This window comes from Rattus norvegicus, chromosome 4 (assembly GCF_036323735.1).
Source record: "Rattus norvegicus strain BN/NHsdMcwi chromosome 4, GRCr8, whole genome shotgun sequence".
Classification (NCBI taxonomy): domain Eukaryota; kingdom Metazoa; phylum Chordata; class Mammalia; order Rodentia; family Muridae; genus Rattus; species Rattus norvegicus.
The window spans coordinates 122,099,801-122,123,878 of record NC_086022.1 but is presented as its reverse complement, the minus strand read 5'-3'; the positions used below and the strand labels follow the sequence as shown (position 1 = coordinate 122,123,878).

The 24,078-nt window shown below is 45.2% G+C and overlaps 1 protein-coding gene across 1 annotated transcript; it reads right to left on the bottom strand.

Moving 5' to 3' along the window:
* Positions 1–1,496: 1,496 nt before the first annotated feature.
* Positions 1,497–22,903, bottom strand: Rpn1 (ribophorin I). Its single transcript, NM_013067.2, has 10 exons — positions 22,602–22,903; positions 18,940–19,004; positions 17,239–17,545; positions 12,392–12,601; positions 10,212–10,404; positions 6,202–6,301; positions 4,816–4,954; positions 4,598–4,717; positions 3,326–3,571; positions 1,497–2,075 (listed from the first exon to the last, which is right to left on the bottom strand). The coding sequence occupies exons 1-10, from the start codon at positions 22,857–22,859 to the stop codon at positions 1,893–1,895; spliced, it is 1,821 nt and encodes a 606-aa protein (NP_037199.2). The 5' UTR covers positions 22,860–22,903; the 3' UTR covers positions 1,497–1,892.
* Positions 22,904–24,078: the final 1,175 nt, after the last annotated feature.

Below are 24,078 nucleotides of genomic sequence, written 5' to 3'. Positions count from 1 at the left end.
AAATAGACTCTGTCTTGATTCTGTTTCAGTGATTTCCGCTCAGCACTACATGATGGACATATTTTTCCTAATAAGCATACTTTTTTGTCTGTTCATCCTTGTTCATTCATCCTTGAATAAAGTGAGCTCACTGTTGGCTTGCAGATATTAAAAAGTATTATGATTCAATAAATGCTTCCTTTAAAAAAAAAAAAAAGAGATGGTCTCACCACATTGCTCTGATCTCAAATTTCTTTGCTCAAGTGATCCTCCTGCCTCAGCCCTCTAAGTAGCAGGCAATATAGACACAAAGGCCCTAGGTATCTTCTAATTCTCCATTCTCCATGGGCACGCCTACCCACCACCATCTCCACCCCATTTCCCTAACCAACTCTGACCTGGACAAACCATGACATCCCAAACCACATTTCTCCTTGTCAGGTTCTGAGCTGACTGTGGACATCCTATTTGGAGCTCTCAGGCACCTCGCCATATCTGAAACAAGTCCACCCATTTCTCAAAACTGGCCCAAAGCACTCTGTGCTCAATGGTTGGTACCAACACATCAGCCAGCACCACCAACTTAAGATGCACGCAAGCCAGCCATCCAGTAACCACCTACTTCTGTGCGCACACTTAACACATGAAGATGGGCTTCTCAACAAACTCGCCATGTCTTCTGGCCTAGATGTCACATTCCAACAGTAGCCTATGATGTGCAAGAGGTACACAAGAGCCTGACTCAGTCGGGTGATGAAAATCTGACCTCTGTATGTTATTTGAAGAGCAGGAACTATGTGAGAATGGCAGATGCTTCTCAGCACATTCTCAGCCACTGAACACCAACCCCCACATCTATGCATCATCGTTGACCTGGATTGCAGTATGCTCCTGGCTTTCTCATACCTAACTCTGGCCGTTCAGGAAGCTCTCAGTGCTCAGCCTGCCCTGATATAAAGCAAGCCAAAGTCTTACAGACCTATGATGCTGTCTTGTTCTGGACTTGCACCTCTGCAGCCCTGTCATACTCTGTATTATCTATTCAGTTACAGGCCCTCAGAGGGTCCTCAGGCACCAGGGCCCTTCTCACACACCGCCACTGCCTGGAACACTGGCCATACTGTCACCTGCACTGTTCTTACGGTTCCGCTCTGGACTACCCTCTGCTCCCACAAACACACATCCACACTAAGCCCAGTATTCCCCAGCCCATGACTTCCTCAGAGAAGAGTATGGTCAATTTAAGATTATGAATTAGAGAGGTATCTGCCTGTGACTCTCCCATGAACCATCTCTGCTCTGCCCATCACAGCTTCCAATGCTCAGCATGAGTGGCAGATTTAAGGAACACAAAGGCCCACTCCACCACTGCTGTGTGGCCTTTGGGCCTCACTGGACCTCTTGAGACTTTTATCAGTGTTCTGACACTTGCCCCGTACACTACAAGAAAACCCATGGTGACAAAAGTATTATCCCCAAACTTTAGGATTACATGAGAGATTTCAGCACAGCAAAAGCCAATGTTCACAGTCCCTCCTTTATTTTTATTTGGTCATACACACTTTTAAAAAACCATGCATACGCTCACAAAAGAACCAAACATTAGGAATCAGAAGGCCATAAAACAGGGCTTACAGACAGAAAAAATACCCAGGTATCAAAACAAAACAGCAATCAACTACTGAAAATGCTTTTGCTCAAAACACAACCAAGTTTGTTTTTTAAACAGGATTTTTGTTTAGGTTTTTGTTTTTGTAAAAAAGAGAACCATTCAGAAATAAGGGACAAGCTTCTTACACAGCCATGGATGGGCCTCAGCTTTTTTCTTGAGGTCTTAGGCTAATCACAACTTCCTCCCTCTACCTATTCCATCCAGAAGTGTAGGCAACCCAGGCCTGCTCTGGAGACAAGAGCTACAGAGCGTCCAGGATGTGGTCGATCTTGGTGACCAGCTCCTGGCGTTTTCCTGAGCTGAGCTTTTCATTCTCGATGTATGTGTCCTTCTTGAGCTTGCCAGCCACCAGCCTCTCTGCCTCCACCGCAGACTTCAGTACCAGCTCCTTGACCTGCGCGTCCAGCTTCTGCATTTCGCTCACCTGGCAGAGACAAGAGCAGGACAGGGTTTGGGAGCTGTCCACTCACCCCACTCAACAAGCCCCACTGCCTCCCAGGCCTACAGATCCAGAGTGCCACAGGAAGAGTGAAAAACTCAGCAAAAAGCAGTGCCTATGGCAGAGGGCTAGCAAGTAGGAAAGCCACCCTGGCTCCAAACAGTAGCTTCCTCACCTACATGCCATGTTCTTTCCAAATGACAACTGAGACTGAAAACCATAAAATCATGGACCCCAGGATCGTGCCTGAGCACAGCAGGCTCCATGTGCTCCTTCTCTCTACCAGGGTCAGACATCTTTGTCCTACAAAGACCAATATGCAGTGTCTCTGGAGGGTGATGACCAAACTATTCTGCTGTCCCAAGTGTGCCAGGCTCCAGGAAGTGGTAAGGGACGATAAAGTGTCCTTTCCGCCCCCAAGGTACTGACACAGAAAACCCTCTAAGCACATGAAGAATTGTTCCATGGTGGGTGCTATTAAAGAACTAAAGGGCAAGTGTGAGATTCAAGGTGGAGGTGGAAGAGATAGCATGGAGCCTAAGAACTCAGAGGGGTACTTTCCTTTACTGATAACTAGCTCACATAGCACATGACTGTCAGGGCTCTAACACTGACATGACCCACCTCTCAGGTCTGTCAAAGGCTACTGACTTCCCGTCACCCATAAGGAAAATGAAGCAGAGAAAATAGGTAATCTGTCCACATTGAGAGTCTAGATCAGAGTCTGGTATTGGTATCTGGGTGCTTTTAAAAAAACAAACAAACAAACAAACAAACAAAAAATAAAAAATAAAAAACAAAAAACAAGATGTCACCCTTTGGCCAGGATTCACTTTGATCACATTATGTGGCCTGGCTGGATGCCATCTGAAAATGCACTCCTACACAGAGACACACACTTCCATAGAGCTGGGGTGACAGGCATGGCACCTAGAGCTGAAGACTGGCACCTGGGAGAAGCACTGCCTTCAGTGCCAGCCACATGGACACAGAGCTGCGTAACCTGCAGAACTTCTCCAAGCCAACCTACAGACAGCTCGAAGCTTTCTGTCCCACCACAGGCACTGGCAGCACTCGACGAGTGCTTACATGTGCAGACACGTGAGGATGGGGGGCCACCGGAGCCTTGCCTAGCCCAAGGAGTAGTATAGATAGATGGTACTTTCAACTGGGAATAGTCCCTGAAGTGCAGCGTGGAGGGTCAAGGACAAGTGACTCACAACACTAATACTCACCCTGTCACACAGGTCAGAGCCCTCCGTCTTCAGCCTAGACTGCAGCACAGCAATCTCACTGGTCACAGCTTTGTGCTCTGTCTCTAGGCTCTTCTTGCCACTATTGAGGGTAGAGATGTCCCGGGACTGCTTGTATCTATTGACAGTCTCATCAAAGTGACGGTAGAGGCCTAACCTCTTGTTGACCAGGGTTAAGACCTGCTCTGTGATACAGGCCACTTTCATCCTGGCTTCTGCTGCTGGGTCCTGGAAGGTAGAGAGAGACACTATGTCTGTCAACAGGCTCACTCTGATCTACCTGCCATAGCTTGCCTACTGCCAACAGAGGTCACCCAGAAAGCCAGGAGTCAAACCCTTCTGACACTTAATGGACTGGGCTCAACAGCAAAGACTGGAGGAGACACTGAGGTGAAGTGAGCATCATTTTTTCAGTTCCCCAGGCACGCGGACATGCCCAGGACAAGAATGGTAGAGTAAGACACAAAATTGGCACAAGAGCTCAACTTCAGTCATGGAAGACTTTAGGGAGACCATGATGCTTTTTCAAGGACTTCAGGAAACACCATGGACTCTTCCTGCCATTAATGTCCCTTAGAGCACCCACCCTGTACAGGTCCTCTCATTCTTTGTCCTCTGGCAAGGCCTGTGCAACAATTCAGAGGCTGGCTTAGGTCTGGTGGACATAATAAATCCTTAGAACGTTACATGAATAGGACACTTCTGGTGCCCAAAACAGGGCTTCAGATTCCCTTATCTAACAGTGCTATTGCTAATAGTGAGAAAGAACGGAGCTGAAGGAAAGAACAGAGACAAAGATGACCTGAAGACACTTCTGTGCCCCACAGCCCCAGGGAAGGTGGCCTTCAGTCAGCAAGCAGAACTCCACGGAAGGAATGAAGGTAATCTGAACTCTGATGTCATCTTCCCACAAGGAGCTCCCACAGGGGAAGGGACAGAAGGTACTGCTGACTTGACCAAGGGGGTACCACACCTCCATGTTCAGAAGACTAACAAGGAGCAAAACAGAATAGCCACCAAATATCATTCAATGACTTTTCTGACCCCACCTAGTGTTCAGGTTGCTTCTACAACCAAAACAGTGCCGGAAGCAGGGACTAATACGGTGTGCTAGAGATCACATTCTCAGAGCTAAGGTAGGGACCGCAGCCACAAGGTACTCTATAGCTTATAGTGTGTGTGTGTGTGTGTGTGTGTGTGTGAGACACATCACATGGGCGTTAGGACGCATGACACAGAGGAAGAGCAGAGCACCTTGGTGATGGAAAAGTCTAGACGGACGTAGATGATGACGGTGAAGAACAGGATGTAGAAGGCGGCCACAACCAGCAGAGGCTCCTGCAGCATGAGCACCTTGTTGAATGTGTAGTGCACCTAGGAAGAGCGGGAGAAAGGTGTCAGAAGAAAGCAGCTCAGGTCCACAACCCAAAGCCACTGCCAACATCCCAACAACAAGCAGCAGAGCCACTCACCACAATGTCCTGAATGTGCTGTTCAACTAGATTCTTCTTGTAAGCAACAATCACCGGGCGGCCGAATGTGTCTAGGTAGGTGTAATGCAGCTCATCTGGGGCCCGGCTAATATCGTAGGGACTGTCTACCTGGATGTTCCTAGAACACACGCACAACATAGTTACAGCCTCAATAAACCACATCAACAGATGAGGGTGTGGGCTACAGAATTCTAAAACTAGGGGCTTCGAGAGGCTGAATTCACACACGTCAGTCACCCTGCCTACTGCGGGCAGCTGGCAGTCCTTTCCTCCTGCTGCTGACTCACTATCAGCCCAGCACTGGACGGCTATCTCCCTCCAGTGCTCACGAGGATAGTGTGGTCTGGGAACCTGAAGAGTGCCATGGGAGTTATTCAGAATGCTCTTTCCTTACATCAGTCAGTCTCTTCCAGGACTAGGGCACATGCATTACCTCCTGGCCAGGCTTAAAGTCCCCATAAGAATAGTAACACAGTAGTTTGGCTTGAGAGAACAATCCCTCCCCATCAGCAGTCAAAGCACACGTCATCCTGCTAATCAGAACAGACATACGAACCTACAGAGACCAGAACTAACATGGCACAAAAGTCTACGCAGCTCGCAGTAAGGGCAGGAGCCCGTAAGTGCTCATCTGTTCCCACCAAATGGTTCCTCCAGAGCCCAGGGCTCCTTCCTCAAGTGAGGGGTCCTCTGAGCACACACACCAGCAGTGCTGGGGCTTGAACCCAGAGCCTCATGAAAAGTCTAGTAAGCACTCTACCACAGAAGAACTACATGCACAGCTCCAGTATCTGCCTTTGTTCCTTAGCTCTCAAAACCCAGCTCATTAACTCTCACTTTATCAGACATTTCTTACCCAAACTGCTCAAACTGACCAAAAAATGATTCCTTCGTTTTTTAAAAAGACTCTGAGATAGCAAAGTATGGCCACAGCTGAGCCACTCATTCACTGCACACAGAACAGAGTACACCGATGGCTCTTGTTTTTAAAAGACAAGCACTTGTTACATGCAGCCCAGGTTGGCCTGGAACTATGTAGTGCAGGCTGGGTTCCAGCTTAAGGTCCTCCAGGTTCATCTCTACATTCTTCCATTAGACTCAAGCCAATACTCTGTCTTACTGAGACAACTCTGGCTTCTGTGCCAGGCATATGAAGACACTATGTGTTTGGAAAGTTTCCTCAGTAAATCTTGTCCCCTCTAACTTTCCTTTCCTAGCTTTAGTCAAAAGGTTCCATAGAAAAGTTTCTCAGCCAAAACTATGTAATGAGTACCTCCACTATAGCCCTAGAACACAGGTCCCTCACGAGGCCCAGGATGATATTATCAGAGAAATGGCCTATAGAGGGAAGGGGCAGTCACTCACTTGGCTCCCTCAGGAAGGATGATCTTCACTGTCAGAGAATCTATCACTTGCTCATCAAACACGTGGTCTACAAACCGCATCTTCAGTGCATACTGGTCACCTGAGAATCATCAACAATGCAATGGTGTGAGCAGAGAACAAGATGGCAGATAGGAAATTATAAGATATGAACTTTCTCCTCTTACACAAAGGGAAAGATGTTATCAAGTGTGTGTGGGCAAGAGCAAGTGGGGTGAGAGCTAGTGGTGGCAGCACAGGCTTTCTGGCTCTTTTCCAATCTCCACGGAAGACAGAACTAAACAGCAACATCAAAATCCGAGGACCATTAAGCACAGCCCACTCTCTTCAGTTCAGTTCAGTTGTGCTTATTCGCAAAAGCTCGCCCAATACAGCTGGGTTTGTAGACATCATACATTATCCCACAGGAGGAGGGTGATGGGACCCCCACTTGAGCATCCACACCTCCTCAGACATTTGAATAAATTTATGCCCTAATGTATAGAGCAGCCTCAGGGCCTCCCAGGAAGGGACTAGAATAGTTTTTTTGAGGAAAATTAGGGGAAAGGGGGTCTTTGTTTATAGCTATGGGAAGCCATCATCCATGCTGACTTTCCAGCATAGCTAATTTTAGGGTCACCCACACTCCTGCTAGTAGCCCCAAACCTAGATTCTATAAGCCCAATAAACATTGATTTCCCAGGGTAGAATCTAATGTTGTCATTGGGATCTTGTAAGGGGTTGTGGGGGAAAGAGTAGACATGGCCTGGTCCTCTCCACCCCAGGGAAAAACTCATAACACATCAGCAGCCACAAGAGCTGCAGGTGAGCAGTGTCTGTGATAGAAAGAGCAGGGGAAAGGTACGTGACAACTGACCAGACCAAAGAGAGAAGAACTACAACAGGTAAGTTTCAGGACCTCTGGAAGAGCAACCAGTGTTCTGCAACCAGAGAGCCAAGCAGGTCAGCAGATGAAACCCAATGACATGTCTCTGGCTCAGGAGTGACAGGCCCACAGAGACTCCTACATCCTAACTATCTAGACCCTAAAAAGTTCACAAGGCTACCAGAGTAGTTAGTCCTTCAGAAAAAGAATAAAATTGTATAATGTAGAATAGCCAAACGAGCAGTTTCTCCTATACCGTCCCCAAACAGTACTGGGAATTGAAACCAGGACCTCACAATAAGCTAAAGTCCCAGAGGCCAAGAAAGTTCAGAAGGCAATAATTAATGTTATTTTTCACATTAATTACTGGATGTCACACTAAAGTAACAAAGAACTGAACCATAAGGACGTCCTAACAAACCTACTTCAAGTCCACACCAGAAACCAGTATTAGGAAAGATGAAGATGCAGGTTGTAGTGATAGCTCAACCGGTTAAGGGCACTTGCCACCAAACCAGATGACCTGAGTTCAATCTCACCATATGAAAGGAGTTAATGACCTCCATAAGCTGATCTGTGACCTTCACATAAATGCTGTGGCAAAGGTACCCACACACAGCCACACAAAATAAACAAATAAATAATGCAGTATTTATTTATTTACTTACTAATTCTTGGTTTTTCAAGACATGGTTTCTTTGCATAATAGCCCTTGCTATCCTGGAACTCACTCTGTAGACCAGGCTGGCCTCAAACTCAAAGAAATCTACCTGCCTCTGCCTCGTGAGATGCTGGGATTAAAAGTATATGCTACCATGTCCAGCAAATAATGTAAGAGAGAGAGAGAGAGAGAGAGAGAGAGAGAGAGAGAGAGAGAGAGAGAGAGAGAGAAACACAAAGAAGGCAAATATGCCTGTAATTCCAGCACTAAGAGTAAGAAGCTGAGGCAGTGAGGCAGGAGGATTTCAAGTTCTAGGTCCATTTAGGCTACACAATAAGAAAGACACTATCTCAAAAATTAATGAATTATAGAGAAAATGAATGACTGGCTACAGAATACTGTAACCCTACAATCCTGTCATGCCCTGTACTCTTCAGACATAAGATTTTCCCTGTGGAATTAGACATGAAATATATAAGCAAATATACTATAGATACTTAATGTTTTACAGGAAGATAAAATGTACATCAAGTTCTACGACAGACAGCCATAGACAATGACAAGCTCAGAGCACTGATCACCCCTGGTTCTCATATTACAGACTTAAATACTATTTTTACCAGAGCAAACCAAGGTTTCTTGGAGACAGGCTGATAGAAGATCTGCAGCAGAAACTACACAAGCTAATCTTTTTATAAGACAGTGAAGAAGCTAAAAAGAGACTAGGACCATGTCAGAAATTCGGGAATTTAATTTGAAGAGGTACTCAAGCACTAAAGGGAGATGAATATATACAACAAATGGAATAATAGCAAAGAAATAAATGATTCCTGTACACTGTTTAAATCTCTAATTAGAGAATGACTTAGAAAATGGAGCTGGAAGGGGGCGGGGGGTTGCAAGAGAGATGGCTCAGTGGTTAAGAACACTGGTTGCTCTTCCAGAGGTCCTGAATTCAATTCCCAGCAACCACATGGTGGCTCACAACCAACTGTAATGAGATCTGGTGCCCTCTTCTGGAGTGTCTGAAGAGAGTGACAGTGTACTCACATATGTAAAATAAATAAATCTGAGAGATTGAGGGGTGTGGGGTGTGTGCCTGGAATGGCTCAGTAATATGACACTTGCCCAGGGCTCAATCCTAGCACAGAGCGAAGAGAAGAGAAGGACTCAGAATGCAGACCATCAGTAACAGGTCATGAATCCCACACTGACCCTCACTTTCCCAATGGCAGCTATAGCCCATGAATGGAGGAAAGCAAGTCCTTATAAATCCTCGTCAATAAATGAAAGGGAATGGTAGAATTAGAGCAAAGATTTATCTGAGCGTCACAAAGGGAAGACAGCACACAAGACGCTTCCTAAGGAATGGATGGGCACCCAAGAACCCCAGGCAGGCCAGACCTCGAGCAGAACAAGGGGCAGCTGTCAATTTTCAGGAAACAGGGCCGCCAGGGGGTGCTCACTGTACTGACTGAGCAATCAGAACTCTAAGCAGCAGGCTGCAGTGCAAAAGATTCATCAAGAACTGTAAGGAAATCTATAAATTGAGAGACTAAGAAACAGAGTTTTTAAAAGGTCAAAACTTAACACACACACACTTTTACTCTTCATACTCAGGAGACAGTGGCAGGCAGATCTCTATGAGTTCAAGTATAGTTTGGTCTACACAGCCAACTCAAGGACAGCCAAAGTTACAAAGAACCTGGCCTAGAAAAAGAAACAAAACAAAAAAGAAAATATGACAGGATGTTTATAATTATGGGCTCTGATTTAGAGACAGGGTCTCACTAGCACAGGCTGGCCCAGAAGCACTACATAGACCAGGCTGGCCTCTAACAGATCAGCCTGCCTCCACCTCCCTCTGCCTCCCAAGTACTAGATTAAAGCTGTGTCACCAAGCCTGGCATTAAAACCTTTCTTTATTCCCCTTATTTCTGGGCTTTTTTTTTTTTTTTTTTTAATGATCTCTAATTAAGAGCTAGGTGTGCCTTAGTGAGGCCCCTGGGTTCAGTCTCCAACAGTACAGACAAAAAATAAAGGTGGTCTAAGGGAAATGAGCTGGGCCAGATAGACGTCTGGGCAGGTAAAGGTGCTGGCTACCAGTGCTGGCAAGCTGAGGTCCACACCTAAATCCAAATAGGAGAGAACCAAATCCATTAAAGTGTCCTCCCACATCCACAAATGTGCTATGACATGTACACACCCACAAATAAGTAAATGTAAAATAACTGAGAGGAACAAAGTTCAAAAACTACCTACAGAGTGTAAACAGCTCTGCACAGCAGCAGACAGAATGCGCTGTGTTTACCACTGTGCTTTACCCCAACTCACAAACTCACTGGAACCTCACCCTCTAAGAACAGCAAGAGAATGCTCTCCATACATACCGCACTGGTGATTTTAAACAGAAGAGGAAGAAAGTTAGCCCTTTGCAATCTTGTTCTTACTGTGGGTAACACTCACCCAGATTATAGAGGTACTCATAGCTTGGGAGGTTGTAACCAACGATGTAGTGTGTCTTCCACCCTCCAAAGAGAGGAAATCGAGGCCGGATTTCCATTTCCACGGAGTCATCCAAAATAAGGAGGTGGCTGGTGGAAACATTACCGATTTCATCCCGGTAATACACATCCTGGGCAGCAGCAGGAAGGATGGTCTACAAGAGAGGGAAACACCTTTTAGAAATGCTAGGAGCCTCTGCAGAAACACAACCTAGCAGACACACAGCCTGCACCAGACCTCAGACTGTAAACGGTCAAGTTCTTAACGTTCCCCAAGGTCTCAGGTCTAGATAACACATCTACTTTTCAATCAAGGATGCTAAGTAGATAAATCTCCTCAACAGGAAACAAAATATTTGCAAATACCCTTGTTAATAGTGAGGCTATACAAAGGAAATATATCAAGTCACAAAGTTCTTCACCTAATATGCTTACACACAAGTGTCTGGTGTCTGGGCTGGCAGACACTTGTTCATAGGGAGCACTTCAGTACTGTGTGAACATGCAAAATGTAAGACTTCACTTATAAGACAAAGGCATCTAAACTATCGGTCTTTTTAATCGTGCAGAGGACTCTGAGAGAAGATCATACCTACACTTCTCAGCTGCGTCTTTCCATCTGAACAGTTCTTTCATTCTCTTAGCCCTCATATTTAAAATCTGAATTACATACATATCACACACAAGCACTCAACTGTAAGTTAATAAATCTAAGTCCTTTTTTAAAAGATGTATTATATTTATACAAGTAAACTGTAGCTGCCTTCAGACACACCAGAAGAGGGCATCAGATCTCATTACAGACGGTTGTGAGCCACCATGTGGTTGCTGGGAATTGAACTCAGGATCTCTGGAAGAGCAGTCAGTGCTCTTAACCACTGAGCCATCTCTCCAGCCCCCAACAAATGTTAAGTTTTAAAGTCTTTTAATAAACCTCAACTCTGCTTCATTAAAGAAGAATCTGCAACATGGTCATGTACCCCTGCACTTGAGAGGTAGCATCCAGGGGCTCAAGGCCACCTTCTGATACAAACCAAGTAAAGGTCAGCTGGGGTTACACAACACCTGATCTTAAAAAGCAAACAGCAGGGGTGGAAAGGTGGCTGAGTGGTTACAAGCACTGCTCAGGATCAGAGTTCTGACCCCAGGACCTATGTCAGGCAGTTCCCAAATGCCTGTAACTCCAGTTTCAAGGGATCTAATAGTTTTCTGGTCTCTTCGGGTAGGTGCACATACACTCACACAACACACACACACACACACACACACACACACACACACACAATACATCTTTAAAACAACAAGGAAATGTTTAGGTGATGATTTTAGAATTTAGACTATGAATATGATTTTTTAAATTGAAATTTTCTATTAAAAAAAAAGTCTAGGTCAAGACTTTCTTTTTTTTTTTTTTCTTCTTTTTTTCGGAGCTGGGGACCGAACCCAGGGCCTTGCGCTTCCTAGGTAAGCGCTCTACCACTGAGCTAAATCCCCAACCCCGGTCAGGACGTTCTTTTTTTTTTTTTTGGTTCTTTTTTTCGGAGCTGGGGACCGAACCCAGGGCCTTGCGCTTCCTAGGTAAGCGCTCTACCACTGAGCTAAATCCCCAGCCCCCGGTCAGGACGTTCTTAACCTGTGGGTCTTAATGTATTTTGGGGGGAGGGGGTGGGGTGTCAAACAACTCTTTCACAGGGGTTATCTAAGATCATTTGAAAACACAGATTTTACCGTTTTTCAACAATAGTTGAAAATTAATTTTATGGTTGGGGGAGTCACCACTACACGGGGAACTGTATTACAAGGTTGCACACAGTATCAGGAAAGTTGAGAACCAGGGATATGAGGCCAGCCACAGTGGTACATGTCTGTAATCCCAACACTTAGGAGCCAAGGCGAGAGTTCAAGGCCAGTCTAAGTTACAAACAGACTAGCCCTGCTGCAGAGAGAAAAAAAGAAAAGCACCATTTATATATAAAAAAAGACTATTTACATAAACATGAGAACTTTTTTCCTTAAAGGCCCTTCTGAGTAGCAGTGAGAGTTAACACCCCCACTAGTTAATCCCCTAAATCCCTAAAAAGTGAAAGAAAGGACACACTGATAAAGTCACAGTTCCCACGACAAACAGTTGGCCACTCATACCTTAAAAGAACGAATGGAGGAGATCCCACTGTCAGGCTGCCTCTGGTAATCGTAGCGGGAGAAAGGTCCCTTCAGCACCGCACCTGTATGCTTCAAGTCCACGTTCTCTTCCACAGCAATATTGCCCCAGTGAGAAACCTCAATGACCCGGGTCATACTGGTGATGGTCAGGAAAGGGCTATTGTTCTCATAATGTACTTTGAAAGTATCCTAGAAGGGAAGGAAACGAGCAATTCATAGCTTTGGCAAAAGAAAAACCCACACTAGTTTAAAGAAATAAACTAGAGCAAGCCTATGAACCGTCACAGAACGGTCACCAAACATCAGCACATGGAGTGTCTCTTTTTTGGACTTATTTTTATCTATGTGTGCATCTGCATGTGTGCCATTATGTATTCAAATTTCACATTTCAAAATTCAAATTTCAAAGTCAGAAGAAAGCGCTGGACCTCGTAAACCTTGCATTACAGGAGGCTGTAAGCAACCAGAGATGGGTTCTGGGACATGAACTCAGGTCCTCTGAAGAGTAGTAGCACATCCTCTTGACCGCTTTTTTTGAGAAAGGGTCTTGTTTGCTCTCAAACTTGTCACCTTCCTGACACAAACTGGTGAATAGCTAGCATTACAGCCTACCTACCTAACCACCTACCTTTTCTGTGGTCATTTTTGCCTATAATGCCCCTCCCCATCCCCCAAAGGCTGGGTGTGGGTGACACCGCACTTTTCATTTTTATGTGCATTAATGTTTTGCCGGCATGTATGTCTGTGTGAGGATGCCAGATCCTCTAGAACTGGAGTTAGACAGTTGTGAGCTGCCATGTGGGTGCTGGGAATGGAACTCAGACCCTCTGGAAGAGTAGCCAGTGCTCTTTAACTACTAAGCCATCTCTGCATTCCAGGTGCCACACACTTTTATTCCCAGCACTTGGAGGCAGAGGCAGGCAGATCTCTGAACTTAAGGCCAGTCTATTCTACAGCAAGAATCCCAGGATACCCAGAGAAACCCTGTCTCAAAAAACCTAAAAAACAAAATACATAAAAATGGGTGAGGTGCAGCAGTCTCCACAGCCTCCCCTCTGGAAGACAAACATAAGAAACAACACTAAGTGTTCAGTGTGTGGAAATCCGGACCTCCAAGTGTCTGTGTAATTTAAGTATCTCGTCTCCCAATGACAGTCAACAGAATGCACATCCACATGCTCAGTAATCCCTCACGCTCTCTGCCAATTCTCCCACGGCTTAGTTTTGTTTTGATTTAATCTCCAGTAGAAATAGCAAGATGGCTCAGCAAGTGAGGGCACTGGCTGCTGCATTTCACCTTTCATGGTGGAAGAGGACTGACTCCCAAGATGTCCCCTGGTCTCCAGGCATGTGCTATAGCACTCACACCAACACACATCATACATAAACATACACATTAAATAAAAGTTTTAGGGCTGGAGAGATGGCTCAGCAGTTAAGAGCTAGCTGCTCTTCCAGAGATCCTGAGTTCAATTCCCAGCAACCACATGGTGGCTCACAGCCATCTATGGGGGAATCTAGTGCCCTCTTAAGGCAGGCAGATGTATATGCAGGATATTCATACATTAAATAAATAAAATTTTTAAAAAAGGTTTTAAAATCTCTCTTGGGTTGGAAATATATATAGGTCAATGGCAGCTGGGTGCATTCCTAGTCATAAAGGCCCGACCTCAATGGGGAGTGGGTTGCTGTCTCTAGTCACTGAGTAATCCAATGCCCTTTTATGAGCATGCCCATAACTACAGAAAGACATTTAAAAGTTAAGAAAAATACTCCTTTCCAAATTCCATGAAATGGGTAAACAGACATTTTGTTGCTTATAAACTCTCTCATTCTCTTACTCTATAACCACATCTTTTAGATTCAGTTCAGATCCTAGAGACACCATGCAGCACCAGTACTGTAAACATGGCAGGGTAGCTTCATACTGCTGGACTCACTGAGAGACCCGTCCTCAGCAAACCCAAGACCCGGGGTCCAACGCCAAATGCACACACATGTGAGCAAACTCAAACAAAAAGCACATGCGCACACAAGCTCACGCAAATGTATTTACATTTTTAAGATGCTCTTGGCTTTTCTTCTATCTTTGAGACAGGGGACATGAAGCCTGGCTGTCCTCAAACAATCCTGTTGTATCTGCCTCTTGAACATTGGTTTTACAAGCAACTGCTACTGCTCCCAGCTTAAAATGTTTATGCTTGAGTTAGGAGTGGGAACTCACAGCTGTAATTCCACCTGTCTAGGGACAGAGGAAGTACTGACATATTATCAAGGCCAGCCAAGGCAAAGTAACAAAAGAGGGTGGGCTTGTTCATGGTTTTTTTTCTTTTTTTTTTCTTTTTTTCGGAGCTGGGGACCGAACCCAGGGCCTTGCGTTTGCTAGGCAAGTGCTCTACCACTGAGCTAAATCCCCAACCCCGATTTTTTTTTTTTTTTTAAACTTTAGAAAATTTATTTCTAGGACTAAAAAGAGGGTTAAACAGTTAAAGAGCCCCCTACTGGTTGGCAGGTCACAATCACCTGGCTCCAGGGATCTGACACCTGTACACATACACACGTACACGTACACACACAAATACACATACTTTCTCTCTCTAAAAATACAAACAAATAAAAACGTTTCCCTTTCCCTTTTTTTTTTTGTTTTTTTGTTTTTTTGGATCTTTCAAGACAAGGTTTCTCTTTGTAGCCCTGGCTTGGCTATCCTAGAACCCACTCTGTAGACCAGGCTGTCCTCAAATTCAAAGATCTACCTGCCTCTGCCTCCCACATATTGACATTAAAGACATGACTACCACCACCTGGCTAAGAAGAAAAAAAAAATCTTAAAAAATCTATACTATTTCTGAGCTGAGCACTAGTGCACGCCGTAACACCAGAACCCTAAGTTTGAGTCATCCTCAACGGCACAGCTAGTTTTCTAGACTACATGAAGCCCTGCCTGTCCCCTCTCAAAATCTATTACTGAGAATATATGCAAAGAAATGTACATTATGGTATTAAATAGGAAACAAAACAAAATCCTAGCCACTCATCTATGACAAGCTGGTAAATAATCCAAGAGAAACAGCTACAAGGAAAAGGTTTACAATGTAGTTATTAAGCAAAGGAATTATGCAATACCTCTTAGTAATATCACCTCTAGCCGAGCACGGTGCTATACATCTATAATCCCAGTGCTCCAGAGGCTGATGCAGCAGCCTGTGCTACAAAAACCCAAGAACAGAGTGAATTCCATGGAGCCAGTGCTTAGCTCAGTGGTAGCCCACTGCCTAGCATATGTGAAGATCTGGATATCATCCCCAACTCAGCAAGACAGCCAGAGTGAGCTGCAGCAGGACTGCCACAGACCTGAGAAAGCAAGACCGGTCTACATAGCAAGTACCAGGCCAAGAAGAACTGCACAAGACCCTGTTTCCAAAAACCTTACCAAAATAATTTTTAAAAGAAAAAAAGGGGGGGGGGGGACGGACGGACAAAGAAGACCATCACAGAAGGGGGTTGACAAGAAGGTAAGAGCTAGAGTTTAGGAAAGACCAAACCAAAACAGGGTCCTCTAGATATGAGGGGAGCGCACTCTCCTGACCTCACAGCAGCTGTGGCTGCCTGCATAAGAACTGCACTGACTTCGTAAGGTCAAGGCAGTCAGCATTCCAGCATGGAACGGGAAGGAGTTCATGAGCTCTGACTCCTAACCCAAGAGCCATGGCTCTTGGTAGACTGACCATGCTCCAGTGAATAGCCCCCCCACACAAAGTGTATGGACAGCAAACCGGAATCGGTGGGTTACTTTTTTAAGAAGACATGAAGCTAGGGGATAGGGAAGTAGGGATGGATCTGGGAAGAGTTAAGGAGAGGAGCAGAAAGTGAATATGATCAGAAAGTATTATATGAAATTCTTAAATAAAATATTTATTTTCCTCATAAAAAAAGAGAGTGAGCAAAAGGGGAGAGAAGAAGATCAAGGAAAAGAACAGCTAAGGAAAAGAGAGATCAAATGTAATGAAAACCTGGGAGAGGGGAGATGGCTCAGCAGGTCAGGTGCTGGTTATCACATTGACAATCAGAGTTCAGTCACCAAAAACCACATGGTGGAAGGAGAGAAGCGACACTAGTACATTGTCCTCTGAACCTCCACACAGATATAACAAAATAAATATCATCGCAATGAAAAAAAGAAGGAAGGGAAGGAGCACGGGAACTGGACCCCACGGGAGCAGGTGACAGTGGCTCTTCATGAGTCCAGTTCTCCACTTTGATAGTTTTGAGATTTTCCACAACCATTTTTTACTTTATGTGTATGCCTGAATGTGTGCCTATGAACCCCACACATGGTCCCCAAGGAGGCCAGAAGATGGCATCAGATCCCATGAGATGGGAAGTGGCTGTGAGCTGTCATGTGAAAAGCCAGCCCAAGGACTCTGAAAGAGCAGGAGCCAGTGCTCTTAACTGCTGAGTGAGCTGTTTGTTTTTGTTTTTGACACAGGGTCACACTGTGTATCCCTGGCTAACCTGGCACTCTATGTAGACCAGGCTAGCCTTAAACTCAAGAGATTCCCCCTAACTCTGTCTCCAGATTACTGAGAATGACTCTTCCAAAGTTCTAATCCCAAGGTTCTTACCTCAACCTCTAGTGCACAGCCACCCCATTGTCTCTCCTTGTCCATCACTGCCCTACCCAGAATACCTCACTGCCTTCTCCCATGATGCTCGCTTGCCAGCCTCTAAACTCAGTTCTCAAGAAGTTAATGGGAGAACAGCTTCAGAATGTTCCTTTGCACATCCCATCCAAGCACAGCAGTGAGATGGCCCCTGAAACCTACCTGACTGTAGGCAGGGATGTCTTTAAAAGGCCCATAGTCCAGGATGTCCTCAGACCTTGAGGGGTTCCCCAGCTTGGTATGGCTCTCCACATTTCGGGAAGCAAGTCTCACTCGCATGGTCTGGGTCTTTGTTGGATAGGGAGAGTAGAAGTAATGGTTGCCCTCAAACACCACAAACTGTTTCTCTGACTGAGTTATCTGAGTCGGGTATGGATGAAGCACATGGGTGTAGACAGTTTCCACAACGATTGAGATCTTGGACCCAGGATCAAGAGCAACTGGGAGCTTGACGGTGAAAAACCTCCCACTGAAGAAAGAAAGCAAGAGAATTAAAATTAAAAACACTGACTAGGCATGGTGACACACACCTTTAATCTTAGCACTCAAAAGGCAGAGGCAAGCAGACTCTGAGTTCTAGGTCGCCTGGTCTATATTGCAAGCTCTAGACCAGTTAAGGATACAAAAAAAAAAAAAAAAAAAAAGGAAAACAGAGATATTTATAGTCACAGTAAATTCTATACTCAAGATAAAAGCTATCTCCTTTAATATTTAAATGTAAGCCTTTGAAAACAAGATGTTCAAATGTTCACCTCACTTCAGGTTTGCTTAATAGCCAGAACGTAAAAACTACCAGAGACAGTCAAGTGACAGACCTCTAATCCCAGCACTTGAAAGACGAAGGCTGCAAGAGCAAGAATTCAGGGTCCTCCTCAGTGACAGAGGGGAGAGGAGGTCAACACAGCTACAGTAGGACTGCCTCAAGACCGGGGAGACCAGAGAAATGGCTTGGCAATGTGAATACTGGCTGCCAGATTTGATTCCCAGCACCCGTAAGGCAGCACACAACTACCACTTCAGTTCCTCTTTGGCCTCCAAGGGCACTGCGGGCAAGAGGTGCGCAACCATCTGTACGAGCAAAGCACCCTCCCCTATACACACACACACACACACACACACACACACACACACACACACACACACAGAATCAACTAAATAATTTTAAAAAGAGATCCTGTCTCAAAAAACCAAAACCTTTTCTTTAAAAAAAAAAAAAATGCTTGTGGGCAGGGAGATGTATCTGTGGGTAAAGGTTCTGCTGTCAAGTCTGACTACCTGAGTTCAATCCCCAAGACTCCCGTGGTAGGTGAGAACCACCTCTACACGTTGTCCCCCAAGCTCCACACACCAGTGGTAGCATGCATGCAAGTGAACAAGTAGGCATAGCCGTGAACTATGAATCTAAATTTACTAAGCCATGAAATGTGTTTCTGTTAGACTCAGTAAGTCATTAGTAAAAATGTGAAGGCTTTTGAAAACGTTCCCATGGAATTTATTCTCATGATTAGAACATGAACGATTTCACACAGAACCCACAGCATCGCACCTCATATTGCTACGTAATGTTAACAACTGAAACAACACTGGAAGCTCTCCATCTTCCCCTAGGACGTTATCCCCTTGGCTTCAGATATTAGCTCTGCTTCTCTTCTGAGTAGCAGTCCCGATTAGCAGTGTTCATCTTTCCTCGTCAGCTCTGCTGACAGCCCAGTCAATTCAACACACCTCTACCATTCCCAACAGGATTCCCTCTCCCAGTGCAGCCAACTCTAAGCTAGACAACCAGGGAGTGTTCTGGTATGTCAATCTACCCTCTCCCAGATACCCGGTTCACGAGCCTCAGAAACACATGAGTTAGCTTACCTTTTCCCCTTCATTTTGGTTTCTCGTACTTCTAGGTTGTTGTCTTCCTCATCTTCTCCCTTTACCTATAATGGGGAAAAGAGTAGTTTATTCTTTTTTATACTTACAGTTCTAAATTTTAATTAAGCCAACTTTAACCATGGTTTGAATGAGAATGCCCCTCAAGGTTCATGCTTAAATACTTGGTCCCCAATTGATGGAACGATTTGAGCGGGATTTGGAAGTCTGACTTCTGGGAGGATGTGTGTCTAGGACATGGGTGGGTTTTGAGCTTTCAACAGAACTCCAGCCACTCCCAGTGTGCTCAGTGCCTCTGCTTGTGGATCAAGACGTGCTCTGGCTACTGTTCTAGCTAGAGCTACCTGCTACCTCTGCTTGACTGTCATGGACTCTGTCTGAAACTGTGAGTGTCAAGTAAACTCTCCGTAAGTTGCTCTGGTCTTGATGTTTTATACAGCTGTAGTAAAGAAACGAATACACCAACTATCTTACATCTCCACCAATGTAACTTTTCAAGTTCCCTTCCTGCTTGTTGTGGGGTGCGTGCGCAGGTATATTTGCCATAGAACATGTGTGGACGTAAGAGGACAGCTGTCAGGAGTCATTCTCTTCCACCTTGGTTTTGAGACAGGATCTCCCCCAGTGTTTCTGCCGAGATGAGTAGGTATTCCCCATTTCTGGCCTACAAGCGTCCAGGTGATTCTTTTGTCTGTTTTCCATCTGAAGGTGCAGTGTCCTGATATTACAGATGTGGACCACTGCACCAGGCAGACTCCAATCATAACAGGCTTGGACCGTAAGTGCTTCTACCCCCTGTGGTGGTGGGGATGGATCCAAGGGCCCTATCCAGGCCAGGTAAATACCTTGATCAGTGAACCACATCCCCATCCCAATATTTTTTTTTTCTCTGAAACATTAAGATTTAATCTGAAACACCATCAAAAACTTACTGGTGCACAGAATAAGTTCTGTAAACATCTTATGAACATTTTCCTGAACAATCAAATACACATAAAGACCTTATCTCCACATTCACTTCCCGAATGGTCCAAAGACTTCTTTCTGAATATTTTCTTTTTTATATTCAAGTATCTGTAAGCACAAAACATAAGGAGACAGCAGAAGGCCTCTATGTAACCAAAACTGCTGTTCCCCATCTGAGTGCAGTGGCAAAGGCCCTCGTGGCCACTATGGCACACTCCTGTACACTTATCCTTCAAAGTCACCAGCCGGGGAACCAGGTTAACTCCCAGAGGTTGCTGAGGCTTCTGGAGTGACAGACTGTGGGTAGTCTGTGGAAAACATACATGCACTCCACTGACCCTTGGCTAGACTAACCTAATGCTCCTCCAAAATGAAACAAAACAAAAAACTATTTTCTAAGACTAAAGCAATAATTCCCAGCAGAGAATGTACTACTAAAAGAATAATTTTATGTGTTGTTCTAGGACCTGCACTCAATGCCTGGTGCAGTTTAGCATGTGCTTTACCACTGCACCACACCCCAACCCCACAGGAAATTGTTTTCTTTTGAGACAAGGCCTCCACAAGTTAGCCTTCAACTCCCTTTAGGATGACCTTAAACTACTGATCCTCCTGCCAACTGTTGGAGCTATGTAGGCAATTGTCACTCTATGCCTACTCCAAGAGCAATTTTTAAAATATTATCTTTAGTATTTCAGAATCTTAGAATTTAGTTATATAATCATTCTCAATAATACTGGACTGGAAATGTTTTAAAATGCCATTATTTTGACTAGATCCTTACAAGGGCAGCATTCTAGTATACTCTTGCTCATTCAGAACTCTTCGTTAATGCATCTTATTTATACTAATAAAAAATATTCATTACTTAAAAGGTGAGAAAGCTAGGTATGGTGGTACACAACTGTAGTTCCAGTTCAGTTAGAACAGAGAACCAAGATGACCAGCAGTTCAAGGTCATTTTTAGCTTTCAGCATTCTGAAGGCTGAGACAGGAGGATTCCAGGTTCCAAAACAGTCTGAGGGCTGCACAGCAGTACCCTGTCTTGAAACAGTGAAAGAGAAAAAGATGGTTCAAACTACAAATTCTACTGCCCTACTAGTTCTATAAAAGGTTCCTGTATCCATCCACCTCACTCAAGTTTCCAAGGCAATGTGTGCTCTTTCTTAAGTTTAGCATTCAGTTGCGTCTCACCTAGGTAAGGAGTATAAACTGGTCTTCCTCCAGAATTAACACAACTGTGAATAAGTTGGTAACATGACTATGAAGCTGAATCACAAGTCCTAATTTCATGTCAAGGACAGAAAGCAAGGCAGCAATAATGCAGGAACAAGGGTGTGGAACAAATCAGACCTCCATTTGGGGTTAATAAGCTCCAAAACCAGAAACTTCCTCAGCCATGTAAGAATACCTGTACCTCAAAAGGTTGCTGTAAGGGTGGAGAATGGGCCTAAAATACCTGCCACAGCCTTCTCTTTTCCTAATCTTTTCTTTTTAATGCTCATGGGTGTTTGTTTCCATGTCTGTGCACCCTGAAACGGGAGTTACAGATGGCTGTGGAATTGAACTTGGATGCTCTGAGCCATGTGAAGAGACCCAATCTGTATGTATTTTACACCAGGACAGCAGGGTGACAAGCATCTGCTGTGATCTGATTATACTGTGACCTCATTAAGTCATGACTGGTTTTCACAAAACAGAACTGAACATCCAAAACACTCACGGGTAGAACTGCAAATTAAATGTCTTTCCAGAAGTATTTGAGGAAAGCCATGCTTCAGCATGAACAAGGTTTCAATGTAAAGGGGACAGGAGACAGGTCGGTGACTATTTGAAGTCCAGCTTTATAGCTCCGCAGTTAAAAGAACCTGTACTTTGAAATGTGATACTGTAATGACCAGTCTCCTAATAAATTGGGTAATCACTTAATGAATATAGTTAATGAGAACAGTAATAAAAAGTAACCTGTGTGGATATTCCCTCTATTCCCAAAGCCAACGATTTCTTTCCCTAAAAGGTGTAAATGCACACAAGGGTAAATGCTGAGGTGTTCCGATGAGAGGCGGTGGAAAGGAAGAGACCTGGGCTGCACCCCTATGCACAGCATAGGGGGCTGACTCTTCAAACTAACTCAAGAAGTCTGAACATTAAGAAAGCGTTAAGCAGCAGCTTTCAGAGGAGTGTCACATTAACCGGGTGTGAGAAATGACAAACTTTGATACCAGAAACCAGCTTGAACGCTGTTGCTATCTAGAGAGAACAGACTACTCCAGTCAACTGCATTCAAGAATTGATCTGTCTTAACTCTCTGATAGTCCTCAGACGATCATGTCCAGGGGACAGAAAAGAAGCTAGGTACCCGAAGTACCGCCATAGCCAAGACCCTCCTGAGGTGTGGAAGAAGGTCTTCAGGAGACCAAGGGGTCGCCTGGAGCTCCGGAGCTGCCACGTGGGCGGCGCCCGACGCTCGGAAGCTTCTGCTGACGTGTCCGATAGGACACGCGGACAGGAGGAACGGCGGACCTCTCCGCTGTCCCCTCCACACCTACCTTTCAGACAACCAGACGCCTAGTGGATCCCTAACGCCATAACTTCCCCGCCCCGTCCCGACCTCCCCAGGGATCTCCGGTCTCCTCAGGCATCCTGCGTGAGGTTCGCCGGCTCCTCCCTCCGCTCACCTGCACGCCTAGGTGTGCAAGTCGCGACTCCAGTTCGGGCTCCAGGGCCAGAACGAAAGAGCTGGCTCGTGCTGTAGAGCCGCCGCCCGGGTGCGCCAGGACCACCTCAGCCGTCACCTTGGCTAGGTGGCTGCTCAGGTCCACCGTGCGCTTCACGTCCTCGTTGACCAGCGGCGGAGCCTCCGAAGAGGCGCTGCCGGGCGTCGGGGCCAAGGCCCCGAGCCATAGCAGCAGCAGCAAGACGATCGGCGCCTCCATGACCGCGAGCTGAGCGCCACCGACACGCGCCCCGCCCCCCCCCCGCCACGGCGCAACCGTTGATTGGCCAACAGCACCACAAGATGGCTGGGCCGGGTCAGGAAGGACCCCGTCTCCAAGGCAACCGGGCGCCCATGGGGCGCCTGATTGAAAAATCTTAAAGCGCAGGCACACGTCTTTGAGCGCTTATTAGCTAGACTCACCAGTGATTTCTGTGGTAGTCGTCCTTCCTTATCTCCTGTTTCCTTCATGCTTATGCAAAAAAAAAAAAAAAAAAAAAATGGCCTCTCCGCTCAGAAACAGCTTAGTCTAAGGAAATAAGTTTGCCTTCTCTACATTGATATGAATACTAAGTGGGCAAAAGTTTAAAGAAAAACGGGAAATTTCCAAAGATTCAAGTCTCTCCCCTAATATTTAGTTCAATTTTTAATATGAGCGATGGCAGAAACCTTAAGCAACTAACCAAGGCTGATGATATTAACATCAAGTATCTGTTGGCACTTAGCACAATTGTAGAAGTCCAAGGTGAAGTTACTGGCAGGACTAAGCTGTCAGGTGAGGGCTGCTCTTTACTACCAAGATGGAACTTTGGCATTGCATTGTCTAAAGAAGGAATCGCATATCGTCATATGACAGAAAGGCAGGAAAGGGTCTCTCTGCGGCAAGACCTTTTACAAAGGCTTCTTGCAGATGGATTCCTCTAGTGCTGTCTCTCCCAAAGTCACACTGAAGAATTAATGACCTAAAACAAATGAACTTCAAGCTAGTGGAAAAACTCTAGTCGGTATACTGATAACACCTGATAAGAAAAATAATGTAGCAAAGAGAACATCTACTGGCATTATTGGGCCTTGAAACCATTTAAAAACAACAACAACAATGATGATAATAATGATAAAGAAAAATCTACTGATAAAACTTTGCTCCCCTAAAGTCCCGTTTCAACCCTATAAAATCTCGAAGCCCCCTGCACGATTGTGGTGTACAGTCTCCACTCACAAAAGGAGACTGCTGCTCCTTCATTCGCTCTGACTAAGGGCAATAAGGCCTTGGTAGAGATCTGTCACCTCTTTCATTTCCGTGTTGCCTCTTATCAATTCTGATCTAATGAACATGTCCCAATATTGTTGCTTGAAGGATGTAATTTAAAGGTAAATTTTGGGGGTTGGGGATTTAGCTCAGTGGTAGAGCGCTTGCCTAGCAAGCGCAAGGCCCTGGG